The 21,041-nt window shown below is 42.0% G+C and overlaps 1 protein-coding gene and 1 long non-coding RNA gene across 2 annotated transcripts in view; one reads left to right on the forward strand and one right to left on the reverse strand.

Annotated features, from left to right (window-relative positions):
• Positions 1-21,041, reverse strand: part of SUCLG2 (succinate-CoA ligase GDP-forming subunit beta) — a 162,589-nt gene that overhangs the window by 128,145 nt on the left and 13,403 nt on the right. The window contains exon 2 of the mRNA XM_077276044.1: positions 3,215-3,356. Coding sequence (XP_077132159.1) covers positions 3,215-3,356 — 142 coding nt within the window. The remainder of the gene's footprint in view (positions 1-3,214; positions 3,357-21,041) is intronic.
• On the forward strand, positions 15,517-20,001 carry LOC143788413 (uncharacterized). Its single transcript, XR_013218625.1, has 3 exons — positions 15,517-15,985; positions 18,353-18,551; positions 19,098-20,001. It is a non-coding gene; the product is annotated as an uncharacterized LOC143788413 (long non-coding RNA).

The following is a 21,041-nucleotide window of genomic DNA, read 5'->3' on the forward strand; positions in this document are numbered from 1 at the left end:
ATATATATATATATATATATATATATATATATATATACACATATATATATATACACATATATATATACACACACACACACACACACACACACACACACACACACACACGTTATCATACTCAACTGCATAATCACATTGCAAGGTGATTTTAGCGAGTAAAAAAACAAAAAAAGCCGTGGTGGAATTTATTTATTTTTTCCCCATTTTTCAGTATAATATATGAGAAGTTGATTTCATAATGCCTAAAAACTATTTAGAAATTAAAAAATAAAAATACAAAAAAAAGTTTTCGACATGGGAAGAAGGGAAGGAAAAAAACGAAAGTGTAAAAATAAAAATTGACCGCCAAAAAAAATAAAATAATGAGAACAGCCCAAGAACAACAGATCTCCAAGATGAAGGGGAGGCTGCCAGCGGTAAACTGTGAGACATTCTTCAAGACAACACACAAAAAGCTTCATTTTCTATATCTAAACCCCAATTTTGGAGTGAAGAGTGTTTAATCTCGGCCAGTATGCAAAACTTCTTTTCTCCAGTAACAATTCTAACAAGTCTATTAATCTCCGAGACGGTGGCGACATTATGCCGGCTGCGAGGTTCTCCAACGTTATTCCCCTCTGGTTTCGCCCATCGTTAGGTATGTTTATAAAGGGTTGGAAGAGGCGGTACAATAAGTCAGCGAAACATTAGTGTCTCACGTCCGAAATTAGATTTTGATTTGTGGTCCTCCAGCCCATTACACCCATTACTGTAAATCCAGGCAGTATGGGGTCATTTTGGAAAAAAGTATGAGCAGTTACGACGTAGCTGGCGACATAAAATAGCGCGCGCCGTGCGCGGGATTATGGCGCTACAGATCTCATTCTGTCACTCCTAATGGCGGCGTGCTCCTGTCGAATACTGAAACACTGATCACAGTATATTGAAAGAGGGAAGGAAGATGTGGAAGGCGCGCGACATTGTGTTAAAATCAGCGCCTGCTTAAAAAAGGAAGGATCTCAGCGACTGGAAACTTGTTTAGAAGGAATTTGTGCAAAAGAGAAAATGGATGAATTTCCTTCTGGCGTAATTTTACTCCATGGGCAAATCAGTCACAAAATCTGCACACGTGACGTACGGATTTGGAGTTGCCATAGATTTCACCCTTTGCAATCAGCACATTTTGGGGCATATTTGTTCACAGCTGTGTGAATCCCCAACTGAAGCCCAACATCAAACAGCAGTCTATGAGGAGGCCGCACAAGCGCTTGCCCATACAAGCGGAATTTAAAGTGCATGCGCAACATTTTGAGCAGTCCGACTATGACGCCAACTGTGTGAATGACGACAATCACGCTCCTCCATCGGACTAGTCCTGGATAATACGCATGTAACAAGCGGGGTCTAAAATAATATACACGTATATTTGGCACACAAAACACCAGAGATCTGACTAGCTCCAAAACAAGCCACCTCAGTGGTCAGTAATCTATGTAACTATACAATTACAATTGATGTCTAGTAAGGGGTAAACTTTTAAAAGCTCTTTGCAATTTTACCCATGCACATTGTATCTTCAGAGAGGAAGAGGGCTAGAACTCGAGTGTCGCCTATAGGAAGTGCTGGAGTTCTAGTCCTCTTCTGCTCCACAGTCAATTTGCATATTTAATTTCCCAGAGGAGCATGCATGGCTTTTAAGTCTGCTCACTCTGACATGCCAGGCCTGGCTTGTCACTCTCCATAAGAAGAAATGCTACCCCTTAGACCCCAATTTTACCCATATAATATAGGAGATATACAAGACAACCTTTTTACTACTATGCTGGTGGTTTGGGAGCTGTAGGGAACCGGACACGATCTCTTTAAATAAACATGCAAGCTATGCTAATCTAAGCATGCACGTTTACGCGGAAGCTGAAGGGGACGGCTGTCAATCGATAGGAGCGCAGATGTCCAATTCAGCAAGGAGGTAAAAATATGTGTCAAGCAACCCTAAATTATAGTGGAGGTGGGGTAAAGTGGGCCACTGTAAGCCCCTCTGCGTTACCCTCAACGGGCATCTTAAAGGAGGCTTTTCTGCAGTAGGAATTAATGGCACGTTGTTATCATTGCCGTTGTTTTTTGGCAATATGACGAACACTTTAGCCATCGTTCCACAGTGTATGTTACATGGAAATATTCCCATAACTAATATTAAAAGAAGAAGAAGAAGAAGAAGTAGTAGTAGAAGTAGTAGTAGAAGTAGTAGTAGAAGTAGAAGTAGAAGTAGAAGTAGAAGTAGAAGTAGTAGTAGAAGTAGTAGAAGTAGTAGTAGAAGTAGTAGTAGAAGTAGAAGTAGTAGAAGTAGTAGTAGTAGTAGTAGTAGTAGTAGTAGTAGTAGTAGTAGTAGTAGTAGTAGTAGTAGTAGTAGTAGTAATAATAATAAAATAAAAATCTAATAATTATAATACATAATAAAAAATAAATAATAGATAATACAATGATGATCTAATAATAAATGATAACATGACTAATAATAATAATAATAATAATAATAATGTCTTCAAAATTCATATTCAGTTTTAAGGGGAAAAAAAAAAAAAAAGGGAAAGAAATTGTTTTCATTAATCTTTGCCGCTTTGGACCATAAAATAGTATTTTTAATGGAGCCGTTTGCAACATGACGGCAAAGACTTCTGCAGTGCGGAGTTAACCTCTCCTGTTCCAGCTGACCGGCAAATACCGTACATGTCTTAGAGGGATGTGGCAAAATAATAAACTGCAGGCGTAGAGGAAGAGGATGAAGATAGCAGTACCAATTGTGGGTTTTCAAGTGGGTGTGGTCCACAGGGATAAGGGATGAGGTCACACCCACTTGGCTACAAAGACTAGATATACATACAGGGAGGAGGGAGTCATATCTCAGGAACGCAGAGGCGTGGGGGAAAAAATGAAAAACCATCGGCAAATTCAGGAGAACAGCGGCATTTACACCAGGTTAGAAAAAATAACATATTTATGTCCTAGTTTAACCACTTAAATGCCGCTGCTAATCTCCAACAGTGGCACTTATGTAGTGAAATCCTGGTGAAGCATCCGTTTGGGTGCCCGTCGCACCTCGCCATATTCACTTCTGCATCGAGAGGTAAGAGGTGCAGGGGACGTTACATCGGCAAGTATCGTGCACTTGTCCCGATCACCTCTTGGAAGCGAGGAGCAGGACGAACCCAAATATATAGAAGGATGAGATGCATACTTAGTCTCTTGGCGGCCTCGAGGGCTTGGCTAGCACTGTCAGCGACAAAGAACCGCTGCACCGTCACACCGTTGTCTGCCATCAGTTTTTTGCTCTGGTATTCCTGCAGGTTCAGCCATCTTCTTGTGGTCACTTGGGCACCCTTAAAAAAAAAAAAAAATAAATGAAATTTCAGCACTCTCACCTTTATTTGTTTGCTAAGTAGTCATAGATCTAATGATCCCGGCACTTACGGCCAGTGTTAGACTGATTTCCTAGATTAATGTATATGAAAAACGTAATTTTTTAACACAAAATTTCCTCTGTTCACCCTCCCCAGGTCCATCACTGTTCTCTATGTCTGTTATTGGCTGAAGCCAGCGAGTTGAGCAGCTCATGCCATCGGATTCACCAGAGAGACTGAGCTCAATTATTGCCTGGAGGCAATAATAGACACTGGGAGTGGGGGTCAGAGAGTCAGCGTTGTACCCAGGAAGGGTGAGTAAAGAACAGTTTTTTGTTTTTTTTTAAATAAATGGCACCCAATTTTCCTGGAAACAAGCTGCAATAATGTCTCCCATACACTGAACACAGACACAAGGGATTCTTGCTCTTCTGTCTTTATGTAGAACAGGTTCACTGAGCAGTGTGGCTGTGAATCCAGAAATGGGTGAGATAAAACACACACTAGGAATAAGCGCAATTATTTATTTTTGTTAAATAAACTGTAGCCGGTTTTCCTTGAGACAAGCTGCTACAGTGGCTCCCAAACAGAACCTGAAGGATTTTTGCTCTCCTGTCTTTATGTAGCACAAGTTCAATGAGCAGTGTGTCTGCGAATCCAGAAATGGATTGGACAAAACACATACTAGGAAAAAAAAATAAAAAATTGTTTACTCAGCTCCTCCCTGCACTCTCGATAGGCTTCATTAAGCAGCTGTAATCTGATCCCTCAGTGGGCTTGCAGTCTGTCTAGTTTCAAGCAAGAGAGAATTTAGCAGTGAATGGTGAATTCAGGAGGCATGGAAAGTAGAAGTGGCTCATAAGAGAAGAAAGAAACATATTTCCCTGCTAAGATACATTGCAAAGATTCCTATATTCACTTGATCTCCTGATTTAATGAAAGATTCATTTAAATTATCCCAAACCGCACAGTTTTTGGAAAAGTCTCCAACGCAAAAATAAAAATTCAAAATAAAGACAATTATCGGTTAAAATAAGCAAAAAAAAAAATATATATGAAGCTGCGGGCATGGTTTTATTACAAATATAGATTTTAAGTCATTTTAAGCAAACCGTGAAATAGATTTTTCTCATCCACTCGCCGTGTCTGTGCAAGCGATGAAATCCAAAGCAATAACAGTAAAGCGCCATTTTATTATTTTTTTCTTTAAAAAAAAAAAAAAAAAAAAAAAAAAACTGCTGCAAAATATTAAATATTAATTGTGACCAGTGATTTGAGCAGTCAAAAAAAAAAAAAAAAAACAACTTTTCAACTCTTTCAATAAAAAAAAAAAAATTAAAAAATAACTTTACGGCTGACCCATAAAATACTCCTTGCATCGTCTACACAATAAAAAAAAAAAAAAAACGTAAAACGAGAAGGAAAAAAAAAAAAGAAAAAAAAAAAAAAGCCTTAAAGTTTTATGATTGCAAATGTTCAGCATTTCAACTCTATTTGTAAGGAAAGGTTGATCATAAAACCTCGCTTTAAGCTATTCCACAGCTAGAACACGTTAAATCTGAAAAGTACATCTCTTCCTTGTCACAAAAGCCTGGAGCGCAAAGTAGAACATCTGTGAAGACGCGGACGGCCGTGGTCTCTCCCAGCCGGCAATCGGCGCAGTTAACTCTTAGCCTGCAGGAAAGAGGACAGGTAAAAGGGTAGAAGTTCTGCGGAGGAGCAGTCGCTCGCCGGGAACCCTCTGATCATCTCCTATTTTCCGTTCCACAGCACTTAAAAGATGGTCAAAAAGTTAAAAGATGACATTTCTTATGGGGGTTAAAAAAAAAAAATGTTCACTGGATGCAAATCCACAATAGAAGAGATCTCTATAAACTTCCATTAAAAGGCAGCAATACAGAGAACGTGCGGTGGGTATAGAATCCCCCGTATCCATACAATGAACAGAAGGGGCATGTACACATTGAGGTTTTGTTTTTTCCCAAGTTGGTGGAAAAACTACAGCTGTTCCAATAGGGACACTGGCCTTTCATTGGGAAAAAATTGGAGGTGGTTGTGGATGGTTTTCAACCAAATCTTGATATAACATATGCGCCAAAATATACATGAAAAGCCTCTTATTCCTAATAGGGTTTTTCCCCCCAATCTCAAAAAACTATGCATAGGAGTGGAAAAAGTCTTTCTTGAGGTATATGGGAGCCATGCCTAGCATTCACACTGGTCGGAAATCTAATAGGCGAGGAATGTGTTTTTTAACATAAAGTAGAACTCGGCTTTGTAAGATACCCTAAGTCCCAAGGCTAAGGTGTAGGAAGTGATCCCCAGAGTGACCAAATGGGAAAGCCAAGCTGGTGGCATGCCTTCTGATCAGGGTGCGGATCTGCAAGTACCAAGAAGGAGAGGGGAGCGGTTGCCCAAGAGGCCGGATGGGAAATCCAGATGGGCAGCATGTTCTCCCAGCAGGTCCCAGACTTGTAACTACCAAGTGATAAAAAGTCACCCAAGTGGCTGGATTGAAATTCTAGAAAAAAAATGGCATGCCCTCCAGATGTCCTACTGTTCTAAGTCCAGAAGTGGAGGAGCAGGGAGTGACACCTTGAGGGCCCAGGCACGAGTTCCATGAGGGCAGGATGCCTCCTCCGCAGGACCAGTTGCTTTAGAATCAGAGGTAGAAGAGCAGGGATTGTTCTTGCATCTATCCAAAAGGAAGTTCAAAGCAAGAAGCATGTCATCCTAGCAGGTCTAGAAGCGGCGAGATGGTCCCATAAGGAGTGGTCCAAATGGCGTGCCCTGCTGGCTGGTCCTGTTGCCCTAAGTCTGGAGCTTGAGAAATGGAAAATGGTCCACTTAGTGCCCAGAGCGTCCCCTCCTGTTGGGTTCAACTATCCTAAATCCAGACGTAAAAGAGCAGGAAATCTTCCCCCGAATATGCAGATGGGGACTTTAAGTGGGTGGCAAACCCTCCCCTGAGGGTCTCATTGCCCTCGTCTACAAACAGGCAGCGTGTCCTCCTGACTGAACCCGCTGTTTTCACTGCAACCACAAGATAGACAGGAGATAACTTGCACATTGTTGGGCATTGCATCCCCGGGACCAGCACTAATCCCAAGAACAGAGCTGAGGTATACCCTGTGGGAGTAAAAATCTTTGATTGGGATCATCGAAACTATCACCATCTATGGAAAAGCAAGGGATAGTAGAGTACAATACTCAGCTTTCTCCGGAGGTCCCAGAGACAATGAATAGAGTGATGGAGCAGAACCATCGCTACATTCAAGTGTGGCACTCCAGAGCGCTGTTCTCAGGGTTGTGTGACCTCAAGCGGTCAGAAAGTTATCAATGTGGACAGATGATAATTTGCACTTATGGCACAACCCCTGTAAAAGGGTTATCCAGGATTATAAAATGATGGCTGCTTTCTATCAAAGACAGTGAAACCCATTACCGAAGAATCGCAGCTCAACTTCATTCTCTTCAATGGAGCAGAGTTGCAAACATACTCAACCTAAGGATGGCGCTGTTTCTGAAATAAGACATGTCAGATCCACGAGGATCAGTGGGAGAAACATGATGCCAAGTCAGATTCCTGCTCCAGATATATCGACTGACCCCATTCCGTCAGCACTCGTACTCCGTCTCGCAGATGGACCGCCACCGATCAGAAATGGATAGAATATTCTGGCAATTTATTTGTCATTTTGCAATGGGAAATTCCTTGAGGATCCCCCTTTATGTCTAGTCCAGGCCATACAAGTCATAGAATGAAGCATGTGTTGTTACAAAACATGCAGAAAACTGCGAGAACGTAATCAAGCCTGACCACAGAGAACTGCGGCAACACGGCCAACTTGTGACAGCAGATACTGGCAATAACAGTGATGTACTCAGTAAACACCCACAGTAATTGGAAGGTATAAAGGGGACTCTGGGGCTTCCAAAAGCTGAGCATGTTCTACAGAAAGAAGAACATTCAGACACAGGAGAAGAGCCAATCATCACCGGCCAACTCCAACATAAGTCACCGCTGAAGAGACATTATGGCTGGGGAGAGGGATGGGGAAAATCTACATAGTAAACAATGTACAATGGAAAATGTGCCACTACTCAATATATACAGAACTAATCTGCATAAAAAGGAGAGTAAGATTCTAAATACATAAGATACTGTATGTATATTATGATCCAGTATTATACCCCAGAGCTGCACTCACTATTCTGCTGGTGGAGTCACTGTGTACATACATTACATTACTGATCCTGAGTTACATCCTGTATTATACCCCAGAGCTGCACTCACTATTCTGCTGGTGCAGTCACTGTGTACATACATTACATTACTGATCCTGAGTTACCTCCTGTATTATACTCCAGAGCTGCACTCACTATTCTGCTGGTGCAGTCACTGTGTACATACAGGTCCTTCTCAAAAAATTAGCATATAGTGTTAAATTTCATTATTTACCATAATGTAATGATTACAATTAAACTTTCATATATTATAGATTCATTATCCACCAACTGAAATTTGTCAGGTCTTTTATTGTTTTAATACTGATGATTTTGGCATACAACTCCTGATACCCCAAAAAACCTGTCTCAATAAATTAGCATATCAAGAAAAGGTTCTCTAAACGACCTATTACCCTAATCTTCTGAATCAACTAATTAACTCTAAACACATGCAAATGATACCTGAGGCTTTTAAAAACTCCCTGCCTGGTTCATTACTCAAAACCCCCATCATGGGTAAGACTAGCGACCTGACAGATGTCAAGAAGGCCATCATTGACACCCTCAAGCAAGAGGGTAAGACCCAGAAAGAAATTTCTCAACAAATAGGCTGTTCCCAGAGTGCTGTATCAAGGCACCTCAATGGTAAGTCTGTTGGAAGGAAACAATGTGGCAGAAAACGCTGTACAACGAGAAGAGGTGACCGGACCCTGAGGAAGATTGTGGAGAAGGACCGATTCCAGACCTTGGGGAACCTGAGGAAGCAGTGGACTGAGTCTGGTGTGGAAACATCCAGAGCCACCGTGCACAGGCGTGGGCAGGAAATGGGCTACAGGTGCCGCATTCCCCAGGTAAAGCCACTTAAAAGCAGCACTGGACTGTTGCTAAGTGGTCCCAAGTACTTTTTTCTGATGAAAGCAAATTTTGCATGTCATTCGGAAATCAAGGTGCCAGAGTCTGGAGGAAGACTGGGGAGAAGGAAATGCCAAAATGCCTGAAGTCCAGTGTCAAGTACCCACAGTCAGTGATGGTGTGGGGTGCCATGTCAGCTGCTGGTGTTGGTCCACTGTGTTTCATCAAGGGCAGGGTCAATGCAGCTAGCTATCAGGAGATTTTGGAGCACTTCATGCTTCCATCGGCTGAAATGCTTTATGGAGATGAAGATTTCATTTTTCAGCACGACCTGGCACCTGCTCACAGTGCCAAAACCACTGGTAAATGGTTTACTGACCATGGTATTACTGTGCTCAATTGGCCTGCCAACTCTCCTGACCTGAACCCCATAGAGAATCTGTGGGATATTGTGAAGAGAAAGTTGAGAGACGCAAGACCCAACACTCTGGATGAGCTTATGACCGCTATTGAAGCATCCTGGGCCTCCATAACATCTCAGCAGTGTCACAGGCTGATTGCCTCCATGCCACGCCGCATTGAAGCAGTCATTTCTGCCAAAGGATTCCCGACCAAGTATTGAGTGCATAACTGAACATTATTATTTGATGGTTTTTTTGTTTGTTATTAAAAAACACTTTTATTTGATTGGTCGGGTGAAATATGCTAATTTATTGAGACAGGTTTTTTGGGTTATCAGGAGTTGTATGCCAAAATCATCAGTATTAAAACAATAAAAGACCTGACAAATTTCAGTTGGTGGATAACGAATCTATAATATATGAAAGTTTAATTGTAATCATTACATTATGGTAAATAATGAAATTTAACACTATATGCTAATTTTTTGAGAAGGACCTGTACATTACATTACTGATCCTGAGTTACATCCTGTATTATACCCCAGAGCTGCACTCACTATTCTGCTGGTGCAGTCACTGTGTACATACATTACATTACTGATCCTGAGTTACATCCTGTATTATACTCCAGAGCTGCACTCACTATTCTGCTGGTGGAGTCACTGTGTACATACATTACATTACTGATCCTGAGTTACCTCCTGTATTATACTCCAGAGCTGCACTCACTATTCTGCTGGTGCAGTCACTGTGTACATACATTACATTACTGATCCTGAGTTATATCCTGTATTATCCTCCAGAGCTGCACTCACTATTCTGCTGGTGCAGTCACTGTGTACATACATTACATTACTGATCCTGAGTTATATCCTGTATTATACCCCAGAGCTGCACTCACTATTCTGCTGGTGCAATCACTGTGTACATACATTACATTACTGATCCTGAGTTACCTCCTGTATTATACTCCAGAGCTGCACTCACTATTCTGCTGGTGCAGTCACTGTGTACATACATTACATTACTGATCCTGTACTGATGCAAAGTTACATCCTTTACTCCGGAGCTGCACTCATTATTCTGGTAGTCAGGTTATTTTAATTACCAGAATAAATTGTAGAATGAACAAGTATTAATCTGACATGCTGCACTGACAAGGGGAATGATATCATCAAATTAGTAATTGATAAATATATTTCCTGGAGGAATAACATAGCGACAGAACGAAGAATGGCTATAAGGAAAAGAATGTATCCTGGAACAAGTATTTACTAACAAATCAGAAGAGATACATTTGCTAGAAAGGGGAGAGATAGGAAGGGGATGCATGCTGCAATATCTTATACTTCTACTTACGGTAAGTTAAAGAAAAGGGTAAAAAGTTTAAAAAAATATTGAATAAGTTGATCTGTTTCCTGCAGGAACTAGTTTGTGCAGTCAGTAAGGAGATAATAAGTGCAGATTGTTTCTGGGGGAGGCAGCGCTGCGTGTGGGAAGTCCTCAGCCCCACACGTCTGCTGCACCATATGTACCGCAGCACACAGATCCCACAGCTCTGCGCTCGCACACATTTCATCTGGACAGGATTTCGTGTACATGGCTTCCATCACTATAAATACCGCGATGTCCATCTATTTATTACTGGAGGCCGGGGCACAATGTACAAACATAGAACATAAGGACCGACGAGGGCAAGACAGCGAGCACCAAACAGTCTGCATTATATAAAGTCTACTACCAAACTGCCAAGGACATCGCATGCCATTGTACAGCATTAAAGGGAGTCTGTCAGCACAAAATGACTGTTCAAACCAAGCACAGGCATTTAATGCATCCTTCTTGTGGCCAAAGAAGATCAAGTGTTTAGCCACACCAAGGGTGCAATGTTTGATTGTGCTTGGTTTGAGCAATTATTCTGTGCTGACAGACTCTTTTAAAGAACAACCATCAATACAAAACCAATCATAGTTGAACGGTGTACTCTTAGTGTAGCCAAACAGTTCAGCCACCTCCCCACCTACTTGTCTTCCATCTATCTCCACTATCCTCTGGCTCTAGAAAGACAGACCTGTGAATCAAAATAGAGGGGGAAAGCAGAGATGGAGGGGAAAACAAGTAGATGGGAAGGTGCACTGAACTGTTTGGCCACACCAAGGGTGCATCAAGCAGCTGTGCTTGGTTTGAACAGTCATTCTGTGCTGACGACTGCCTTTTAATGGATGACCATTCAAACCAAGCACATGCACTCAGTGCACCCTTGGTGTGGCCAAACAGCTTAGTGCACCTTACCACCTACTTGTCCCCCTGTATCTCTGCTCCCCCCCCCCCCACTATTTTGCTTGACAGGTCGGTCTTTATAGAGCCAGAGGATGGCGGAGATAGATTATTCATTTTAATTTTGCCATTTGCACATGTCTAGTCTGTGACATGATCGATGGTGCATTCCTTTGTCTCTCCTTTTGAATGTTGAGATCAGCATAGATTGTGAAATTCAAAGGGCACATTGTGGCCTACGGCAGGTCACTGCATTCACTGCTCCACACACATGATACTGCATCGCCTGTGCGATCGCCTGTCCTGGGCAGCACTAGGATGCGCACAATCGCTCGCGAGACGTCAACAGATTAATTTTGGCTCAGTATGTTAGCAAGGAGTCGAAGATACATGGAGGGGAGTATAAGACTGGTGGAAAATGGTGCACTCTGGACTTGTTGGTGGACTGTCACTATGAGGACGCACGTCCGTATTGGAGCCGTGTACACAAACAGTTGGATATTTTCAGACAAGGATTTTTGAAACGTCGCTACAAATTTTTATTTTTTTTTTTCATTTCAGATGCAACAGAGCAAAACAAAAGAAATTGATCTTCGAAGTTGAATACATCCTAAAATGATCAAATACCTGAACAGCAAAAAAAGGCCTGACGACAGCACCAAACCTACCATCAAAAATAGTGGAGAACACTAATGGAATTTCTTCTTTTCCACCTCCCACAAATTATCAGAAAAGTAAAAATAAATAAATAAAATAAATAATCAGCCCTTACATTCTGTAGATACACATTCTTCCTAAAGAAACATATCTGAAAAATCACACATAACCTTTTAAAATCAATTCTATGTTTTTTTGGGGGAGGGAATTTCAGTGGTTATTATACTTTTCCACTCACGCTCTGGCATTTTACATTTCCACCATCTCTGGCCCTTGCAAACTGTGCAAGTAACATGCAGTGTTTTCTACTCGCAAAACAAGACGATGTGAACTTTCTCCTCTCCGTTCCGCAGCGGCTCTGAGGGCAATAAACCGCTCTGGCTTTTACATATATAAATATATGGATGCATGAAACCAAATTATTTCTCTTTAAAACAAACTTTCTCTCTGCTCGGCTAATGAAGAAATCACCAGAAACACACAGACTTCTCATTTTCCTTCCTAAATGGGGAACAGCGAGGGTAGAGACCTAGAACTAATCGTTTTGTTCCAATCAGATGTTTAACGAATGTGCACGCAAACACAATATATACCAATAGGTAAATTCCTATTGTGGTGCCACATTAAAGGAGAGTTGTCTCGTGCTCGCAAAACGTTATTCCCCTCCGTAATGGCCAAAGCTGGACAAACCACTGGATTCGGTCAACTTCAAAGCCCCTTCGGTCCTCTGATGCTACAGAGGCATCTAACAACGTGCAGTTTGGGCCGCTTCCCCGTACTGTCAACCTTCAAGAGCGAGCGCACTGTCAATCTTCAGGAGTGCACTGTCAATTTTCAGGAGCGCACTGTCAATCTTCTGGAGAGCACTTTCACCTCAGCAGATAGCTGGGAGGCAGAGGAAATGTGTAATTCTGAAGAATAAATACGAGACATCTTTAAAAGGAACATACACATCACAAATAGGGTCCCTCTGCTGTTATTCCCTTTTAGTCAACCCTGTTGTAGGACTCAGCATAAACATGAGCATGGTCAACTCTTTAATTTTCGGGTCTACCATATAATACCACATTTCCTCTGTAGTAGCCGATGCAGGGAAAAGTGGAGACCCCAGTCTGTATCTCCAACAACCTATATGTATTAATTGGCTTCTTAAAAGCAAAGATAAACAATTTGCTAAACTGTCATCATAAAATATTTCTACCATGTTACTTCTACACAGCATCTATGAGTCCTTTATCTAGCTGACTGGACTGCAATAAAGACACAAACGTTCCTTACGGCTCTGCCTTCCAATCTCTTAGGGCTCGTGCACACGACCCTATTTTCTTGGACAAGTGCTATTGGTTTTCACAGATCGCACTTGTACTTATGATATTCCTTGGAGCTGTGCACAAGTTCACTCGGTCTGTGGAACAAATCTGAGACCTCTCAGATTTAAATCTTAGTGCCGGATCAAAATCATTAATGCAAGTTTATGGGTCTATGTAAAAAAAATAATCGGACTGCATTCGGATGACATCAGAGTGCAGTTGGAATTTTACAGACTGACATTATGGAGAAGATGGAGAATCTTTCTCTCTCCACATTTGAGAAAGAAAAACAAACGCCACTCTTATCAAACTCTGATCAGAGTAATTGGACAGTTTTCCTCGGATGTGGAGAAAATGGTTGTGTGACCTTACTCTTAAGTTTTAGAAATAGCAGCAACGAGGGGAAGGGAATAGAGATGAGCAAATCGGTTTGGCTCCCTCCTTATTCAGCAAGCTATAGCGCTTACCGAATAAGCTGCAGAGGGAACCCGGCTACCTGGATCTCTCCTGCTGATCAGCTGTTCGGCTCCGCAGCTGCATGTGTCGTGGCTGTTTCACGGTCACAACACATGCATGGAGAGAGCACAACAAACAGGCTCTGTGAAATTGCCGTGACATGTAGCAGCGGCGCCGGACAGCTGATCAGCAGGTAGCCGGGTTCCTTCAGCAGTTTATTCGGTAACCGCTATAGCTTGCGGAATAAGGAGGGAGCCAAACACAATCGCTGCTCTCAAGAAGGGAATTGTAAACAGAGGAACAATGTGGAGAGGGGAGTATGTCTGTATAGTCTCAGGGAGGGCAGAGAAAACAAGAATGTGAAGAGGAAATAATTGCAGTTCTGGAGCCGTGCTTGATCCGTCAAAGCAAGAGAACCAGCCTACATTACTGGGAGAGAAACTCCCGTGACAGAATATTCTGAAAACCTGAAACAGCCTGCAAACAGATAATCACTGGGACAGAAAATGAAGATTGCAGACTGACAATCATTTTTTTCTCCTAATGTCAAAAGGGTGTACATAGGATTTATGGTTTCATTTATTTGGAAAAGGTTACAAATTGATAGTCTTTGCTCCTGGCATTTACAACAGATCCAGCCGCAGCCTTGTATTCAAGGGCTACAAGTCCCAAGCAGCCCACAAGCAATCTAACAGTCTCTCGTGGGGGGCTCCGGGTCCCATCACGAGTGGCGGCACTTGATTAGTGGATTGTGTCAAATCTCGAGCAGCATAATTCAGAACTATAATCATCAGAACAGAGTGGATCAATAAAACACGCGCGTTCTGCACACATACTCCAGGCATGAATCAAATTCGGCCTACACTCATTGTTACATGATTACTGGTGATTACATTCAGCCTGTACGCGACCCGGACAATGTATCCCCATAGGCCCCTGAACAAAAGGTAAAAAGGATTTCAATAGCCTTTAAAAAAAAAAAAAAAAAATGTTTGATTCTTTTTTCCCCTCGAACACAAAAGGTGAACTGCCTGTAAATCAAAGATCGCCATTAAAGAACAAACCTCATCTTGCGACCTTAAAGACAAGCTCCGTGTGATCCCACCACCTACAATAAATACCCGCCGAGCAGAATATCGCAGGCCTCTAATTTGCATTACATCTCCGCGGGGGATTCACTGATGCATTGGCTATAGAAGCATGCTCCTGGTTCCCGAAAAACCCCAGGTAACTGTCTTGTTCGCAAGAGCCATCGTGCCCTGTGTGTGCGAGAGGGAGGATGGAGGAGAAGGAGCTCGTTTTGTTTGACACCTGTTATTTGCGATAATCCTGATCACATTCATCATTGGCAAATAGTCATTGTACAGAACCTTTCCGAGACCCCTTTTATATCGGGATGTCAAGGGCGGCTTTACAAATCATCCACGCGTTAAGTGTTGCATGCTGGTTCCAGATTGACGACCAATTTCTAACGCTGAAATATCACAACGGAGGTCTTTTGTTAATTTATAAACGGCCATTTTTCACTCGCGGAATGAAAACGCAAAGGCTTCTAGGCTTCTATTGTGAGGAATAATAGGCAAATTTGGCCAAAGTTGGATCCGAGTCAATGAACGAGACCGTAGGTTGGAACGTAGGTCACTCGAGTCTCGATGTTAAAAGCGAATAGGATGATAAACTTTCCGGCGATCGACGTCAAGAACATGCAAATAAAATGAAATCCTACGGGTTGATAATCCTGAGTAATTTCTTACAGAGAACATAGTCATTAATTTCCTCCTAATCACTCCCTTTGGTGAAGGAGCAGAACTAAACCAAGGGAGTGTGACTTTTTATTTGGTTCCTATTACAAACAGTACTGGAGTGGAGGATCCTTCTGCAATTAGTTGTATTAAAGCCAGTGTTTCTCCGGGCGAGGCAGATTCTCTAGGTCGGGGTGGACAACATGGACCGACAGTGATGGCACAGTGGGCAGATCTTATCGAATGACATGTGGAACATGGAGGACCAGGACAGCAGGCAAGGCAGACAAATGGGAGTAGGAAACACGAGAAGACACAGAGCCAGGAGTGTAGACATACACAGAAACTTAAGATACACAGTCAGTCTAGCAGTGTTTGTAGCGTGAATAGCTCCAGAGAAGAGGTTGTTATGCTTATAGCAGACGAAGGGTTCATCAACAAACAAAAGAATGACAGCAGAGATGAGTAAGCAAACTAGATTGTTAACAAACAAAAAAAAAGTCTGTTGCAGCAGCATTTGTAATGTGAACAGCTCTAGAGAAGATGATATGCTTACAGCAAATGAAGGGTTAAGCAGCAGGTCTGATCCAGGAAGTAAATGCCATTGGAGAAACAAATAGGAGTTTGCAGAAATAACTGCCAACTGAGAGAACCGCTGGGAGAGAAAAGCTCCAAGGTACATGGTAAGTGGATACTAAGATGCTAAATGCTCAGACACACTGTCAAGTCGACTTGACAAGGCTTTGGGTGATGAGGTCACTGAAGTAACTTGTGAAACCTGGCGTGGACCACAGCAATATATATATATATATATATATATATATTTTTTTTTTATCTGCTGAGGTACAGTAGGAATTGTAGTGCTCTTCAGTTGGATCATTGAGAGGACTCCAGAAGAAAGTCTGCCTCAAGCAGAATTAGGTACACAAACAATTGACGATATAGCTAATCTTACGGTAATTCTGTTATTATGATTATTGCAGACATTACTGAACATTTTTTGACTAACGTCAGAATGGAAAAGGGAAACACTTAGCTAAAAATGTCCACGGAGCTCCAGTCCAAAAGGTAATGTACTCATGTGCATCCAATGTACAGTCCTAGCCGTAACAGCGGGTATCCAGCACTTCTCACTTTTGCATTGGGAGGCGCGAGTAAAATGGCATTAGTCAGCTCTTGTGCATGGTCGTCTGTCTGTTATCATGCATCTGATTGTTCTATTGTTGCCTGGAAATCTACCAAGATAAGCCATGTTTTTAGCACCCTTAACCTTGATGCAAAGTTACAGGCAATGGATAATTCTTTTAAAGGTTACATACTCCTTTGGAACAAACATACCTAAAATTGAAGCTGGATTCTGGGCAAATGCATTTTCCCATATCCCACTGGAAAAGCAATAAAATCTTGGAAAGGTGGGGATCCGACTGGTATGCTGTAATTTTAATAAGCACCAAAACTATGCATACAGCTACAGGGCACATGTTTTACCACTTAAAGAGGGGGCGGGGCTCACAGGATCCTCAGGGGTGTGTTTGACTAATCTGAGACACGCCCTCTTATAGAGAGACTAAAAATTATCACCAGTTAAAAAAAGGACCATATCTCTGTAGCCATATGACAGATTTAAAGAAAAACAAAAAAATCGTATTACTCAGGGGAGCGGTGTGAATAAAATAAGAGCAAAAACTGGCTACTTTTGACCTGGTGACAAGTCCTCTTTAAACTACTCCTAGCCTCTGTGGTGCAGCCGAGGGGTACTGGGGACCAGCCTGAAGGATTCTAGTAATTAATGGGGGTCTCTGTTGCAGCGAACCCTTAAAGAGTTAACAAATAAAGCCTATTTGGATAGATAGGTATTTCAGACAAAATATTGTATTAGCAATTAAGTTAGGACAGATGTAAGGGAGTACGATTACCAAATCAGACCGCGCAGGGTTCTTTGTAGTCTAGGACTATGGAGACACACAAACAATACGGTAGAATATTTGTAATCAAGGATGTTTGCAAAGTTGCTAATTTTCTATTTTAAACAGAGCAATAAATGTACAATTGAGGATAATCATGGGGCAGCGGTAATTATATAATGAGCTATCCTTTACTAGGAAGAAGACTAAAGACACATTATTTCATGGTCCCGGGAATTATTTATTTATTCTACCATTTTACGGCATAAATGATAAATTTGCGGAGTAATGGAGCCAACTGTTGTGCCGGTTAACAGACCAGTTACAAGGTACAGGGATTTGCAGCTTGTAATGATCATTAAACAGTGAGGAAAATTACTTAACCATTAAACAGCTGTGTTTTATCCGCGGGACTTTCATTATAGGGCGGCGTCAGCCTGCAGGTGACTCCCATTACAGACGGCACCGTGTGCCCTTTAAATAAGCGTCCGCTGTTATGATACTGTACAAGGATATAATAGCGACGCGTCAAGAAGCTCAATGTCGGGTTTACACCTGAAAATTATTCTCAGAACCAATAATAATGGCATGAATTCATCATTGCAGGGAATTTTTTTTTTTTTTTTTAAGTCAATATTGCTTGTGGCTGCATTGCCATATTCGTGGAAATTTTTTGGAAAAGCATTATGCTAAAATTTGGTGCATCTTAAGATGTAACATTATAGGGATTGTACCAAGGTGGAAAGTTATCTTCTATCCTTACGTTCCAATCGCTTGGACCCCCACAGATCTCGTGTGAATGGATCGGAAGTCGATCATGCACATCTCCGCTCGCTTCGTGGCAATGCCGAAAACCCTGCCGAATGCTGCACTTGGCAGTCCCAAAGAGAAGGAATGTAGCGGAGGTGAGCATGATCGACTGTGGCTCCGGGTCTATTCACACGGGACTTTTCAGAGTCCAAGTTCTCGGATTCGGTGGGAAGCTCAGCGACTGGCAAGTTGTCCCCTATCCCAGAATTTTGGGATAGCTTTCAGAATTGGAGCAACCTTTTTAATATTTAGAACTGATTTTCCACTTTTTACTCTACCTCCCCTACTGAAATGCCTTTGTGACTTTTTGCTGCTACTTCATTCTCCCTTGATCAGGCCAATTAAGCCGGGAAGAGTTCACCCAGCTTCAGCGAATCTTTCCGTTGAGGAGTGAAGCCTTGTGAATGTGCCGGGTCGCAGTCACCAGCCTTAGCGGTTCAGTGATAGAAGAATAGTGAATTGAATATAGAATTGCTTCCAGTGAAGGATCAAAACAACCAAAGAGTCGGTGCCAGATCTAAGGACATTATAGCAGGTAAATAAGCAAGACTGTCATCATCACCCCATACCTGCTCCCTGTATAGATTGCACTTTTGATGTCTGCAAGGGCTCAGCGCACCATTCCAACCCCTCAAACAACATGCCGCACACATCACTTTAACATGAGCTCTCGTTCCTCGCTCCTGTCTGCATCTGATGTGCGGTGAGCGGGTGCTGCAGACAGGAGAGAAGGAGGAGAACGCGGCAGTATTGACAGAGCCCTTGGCCAAGCCAACGGTTGCAACAAACTGAAATAAAACCACTTTCCTGTCCATCTAAAGTGTAGATATGAGTTTCAAAGGGGCCAAGCCCCCAATAGGGCTATGCCAGTTGTGTGGGGTTGTAATAAATACCCTCATATGGAGAAGTTTCAAGAGAACTTACAACAGAATGTCTGTGTCTGACATAGATGACCCATCCTAAGGACACTTCCTTTAATTCTTGCGACATGTTCACACTAGTTTTAGTCTAATCTGGTCATTTGTATCATATTTACAACAGAATCATTTCACTTTTTCTCTATTTCTTTGCCTTAAAACAGAAGTGACTAAAGTCTATCAATTTCCATTATAAAGGCCGTTATCCGCACCGGCATCTGCTACCCGGGAACTTGAAAGAAAGAAAACTGCTAAAAGAAAGTCCAAGTAATTGGTATAAAGTCTTGTATGTGACATGTTCGGCAGGAGAGGCCAACTGGTCTGTTTTTACACGCTGCCTGCTCTCCTTTTTTACGGGAGAGGCTATTCTAGCGGGCACCCTCCGGCGCACTACACGGAAAATATACTGACTCCGGCGCTGGGCTCCCGGCTGAAATTTTTAATCGCAAAATCCTTTTTATTATATGAAACGTTTCTAATTGAACTTCTCAGAAGAATCCCTTTAATGAACCGTAAGAAAAGAGACATGCGGCGAGCAGTGATTAAAAATTAATATTGCCTAGATTGCACCTTTCAACATTTAATGCACCAATCCCTCCAGAAAATAAATTATTTTATTTTCCCCTAGAAATATATGCAATAAAATGATTTCCTACAATGAGGAGAAGAGCACAGTAATATTGGCGACAACGTGCAGCTCGTGCACACGGACTGGAGGGCGCACATGGGCCCTATGGTTGCACCTCTGTGCGCTGCATGTATGTAAATATAGCTGTGTGCGTCACCTTTAAAGGGAACCGGTCATGTCAGATAACGTGATTAACATGCAGTTATAAGGGTAATTTGCGGATTAATATGGTTAGAAGAGTGCCCGTCTGCTTTTACTGAGTGAGCGGCTTGCGGGAGAAAATTTAACGTATTCCCTCTCGGCAGCCACTGGCTTTCAGACATGGCGGCGTGGCTACAGTCACAGCATAGTGAGTGATGGATGAAGCAGACTCCGGCACTTTGACAACCAGCTCTGCACTGTAGTCTCATTATATACGGAAAGAGGGAAAAAAAAAAAAGGTAAGTATGCGTTTCGCAGTTATCCCTGCCCTTCCATACAGGTTCCTGTACTGCTGCGTGACCACCAAAGTTTGTGAAGGGGGCTGGCTGACTGGCTCATTTCAATAGTTAAGCAAACCCCTTCTGTGTTACAACTGATAAAGATAGGAGCCTGACTTAGCTACTGAAATGAGCCAGCCCCCTTCATGGTGATACACAAAACGCTCTACTGTTCCCAGCAAAGGATTTCAAGTAGTGATGAGCGCATGTTCTCGGATAAGGTGTTCTCCGAGAATGCTCGGATGCTAACTGAGTGTCTTCATAGTGCTCGAAAAATATGTATGAGTCCCCGTGACTGGATGTCTTGCGGGTATTCGACAGTGAAAACACATGCAGGGATCGTCTGTTTGTTAGGCAATCCCTGAATGTTTTGCCAAACAGCCGCGGTGACTCAAACATATTTTTCTAGCACGCCGAAGACACTTAGCACCCGAGCATGCTCAGATAACACCTTATCCCAGCACGTTCGCTCATCACTAATCCTAAGCGGAACTACCATACTGCAGAGGATAATATGACTTAATTTAAGCAGATTTATGTATATCTATTTTATTTTATTTTTTTTTCTCCAACAATACCTCATTAAAAATAATTAAAAATGTGCTTTTTACAAATGATCTCAAGACGTCCTATGGCAAAAATTATTCAGTCATTTTGAGACTGTCATACTCAGCCAAGAAGTGAAAATTTGCAGCCTAAAATATAATAGTAAATAAAAATTAAAAAATACAATTAAAATTTACAAATGTGTTACTTTTTCTGTAATTGAGGTTTCGGAGAACGGAAACAATCCCAGGATTACTAGAAATGACTTAATGAACGTTTCTTGGGTCTTGAAAATAAAAAAAAAACAGACAAACCATCTGCAGAGGGCTGTATCGCTTCCCTCTTTAACTTTTTATGATACGTTTGTGCACAGTTTTCCGTCTGCATTAGCAATCAGCCCGGAGATCATTTTGTGAAGGTTACTTGAAATGTAATGTGTCCGTTAAATAGCCTCG

Source organism: Ranitomeya variabilis, chromosome 8 (genome assembly GCF_051348905.1).
Source record: "Ranitomeya variabilis isolate aRanVar5 chromosome 8, aRanVar5.hap1, whole genome shotgun sequence".
Taxonomy (NCBI): Eukaryota; Metazoa; Chordata; class Amphibia; order Anura; family Dendrobatidae; genus Ranitomeya; species Ranitomeya variabilis.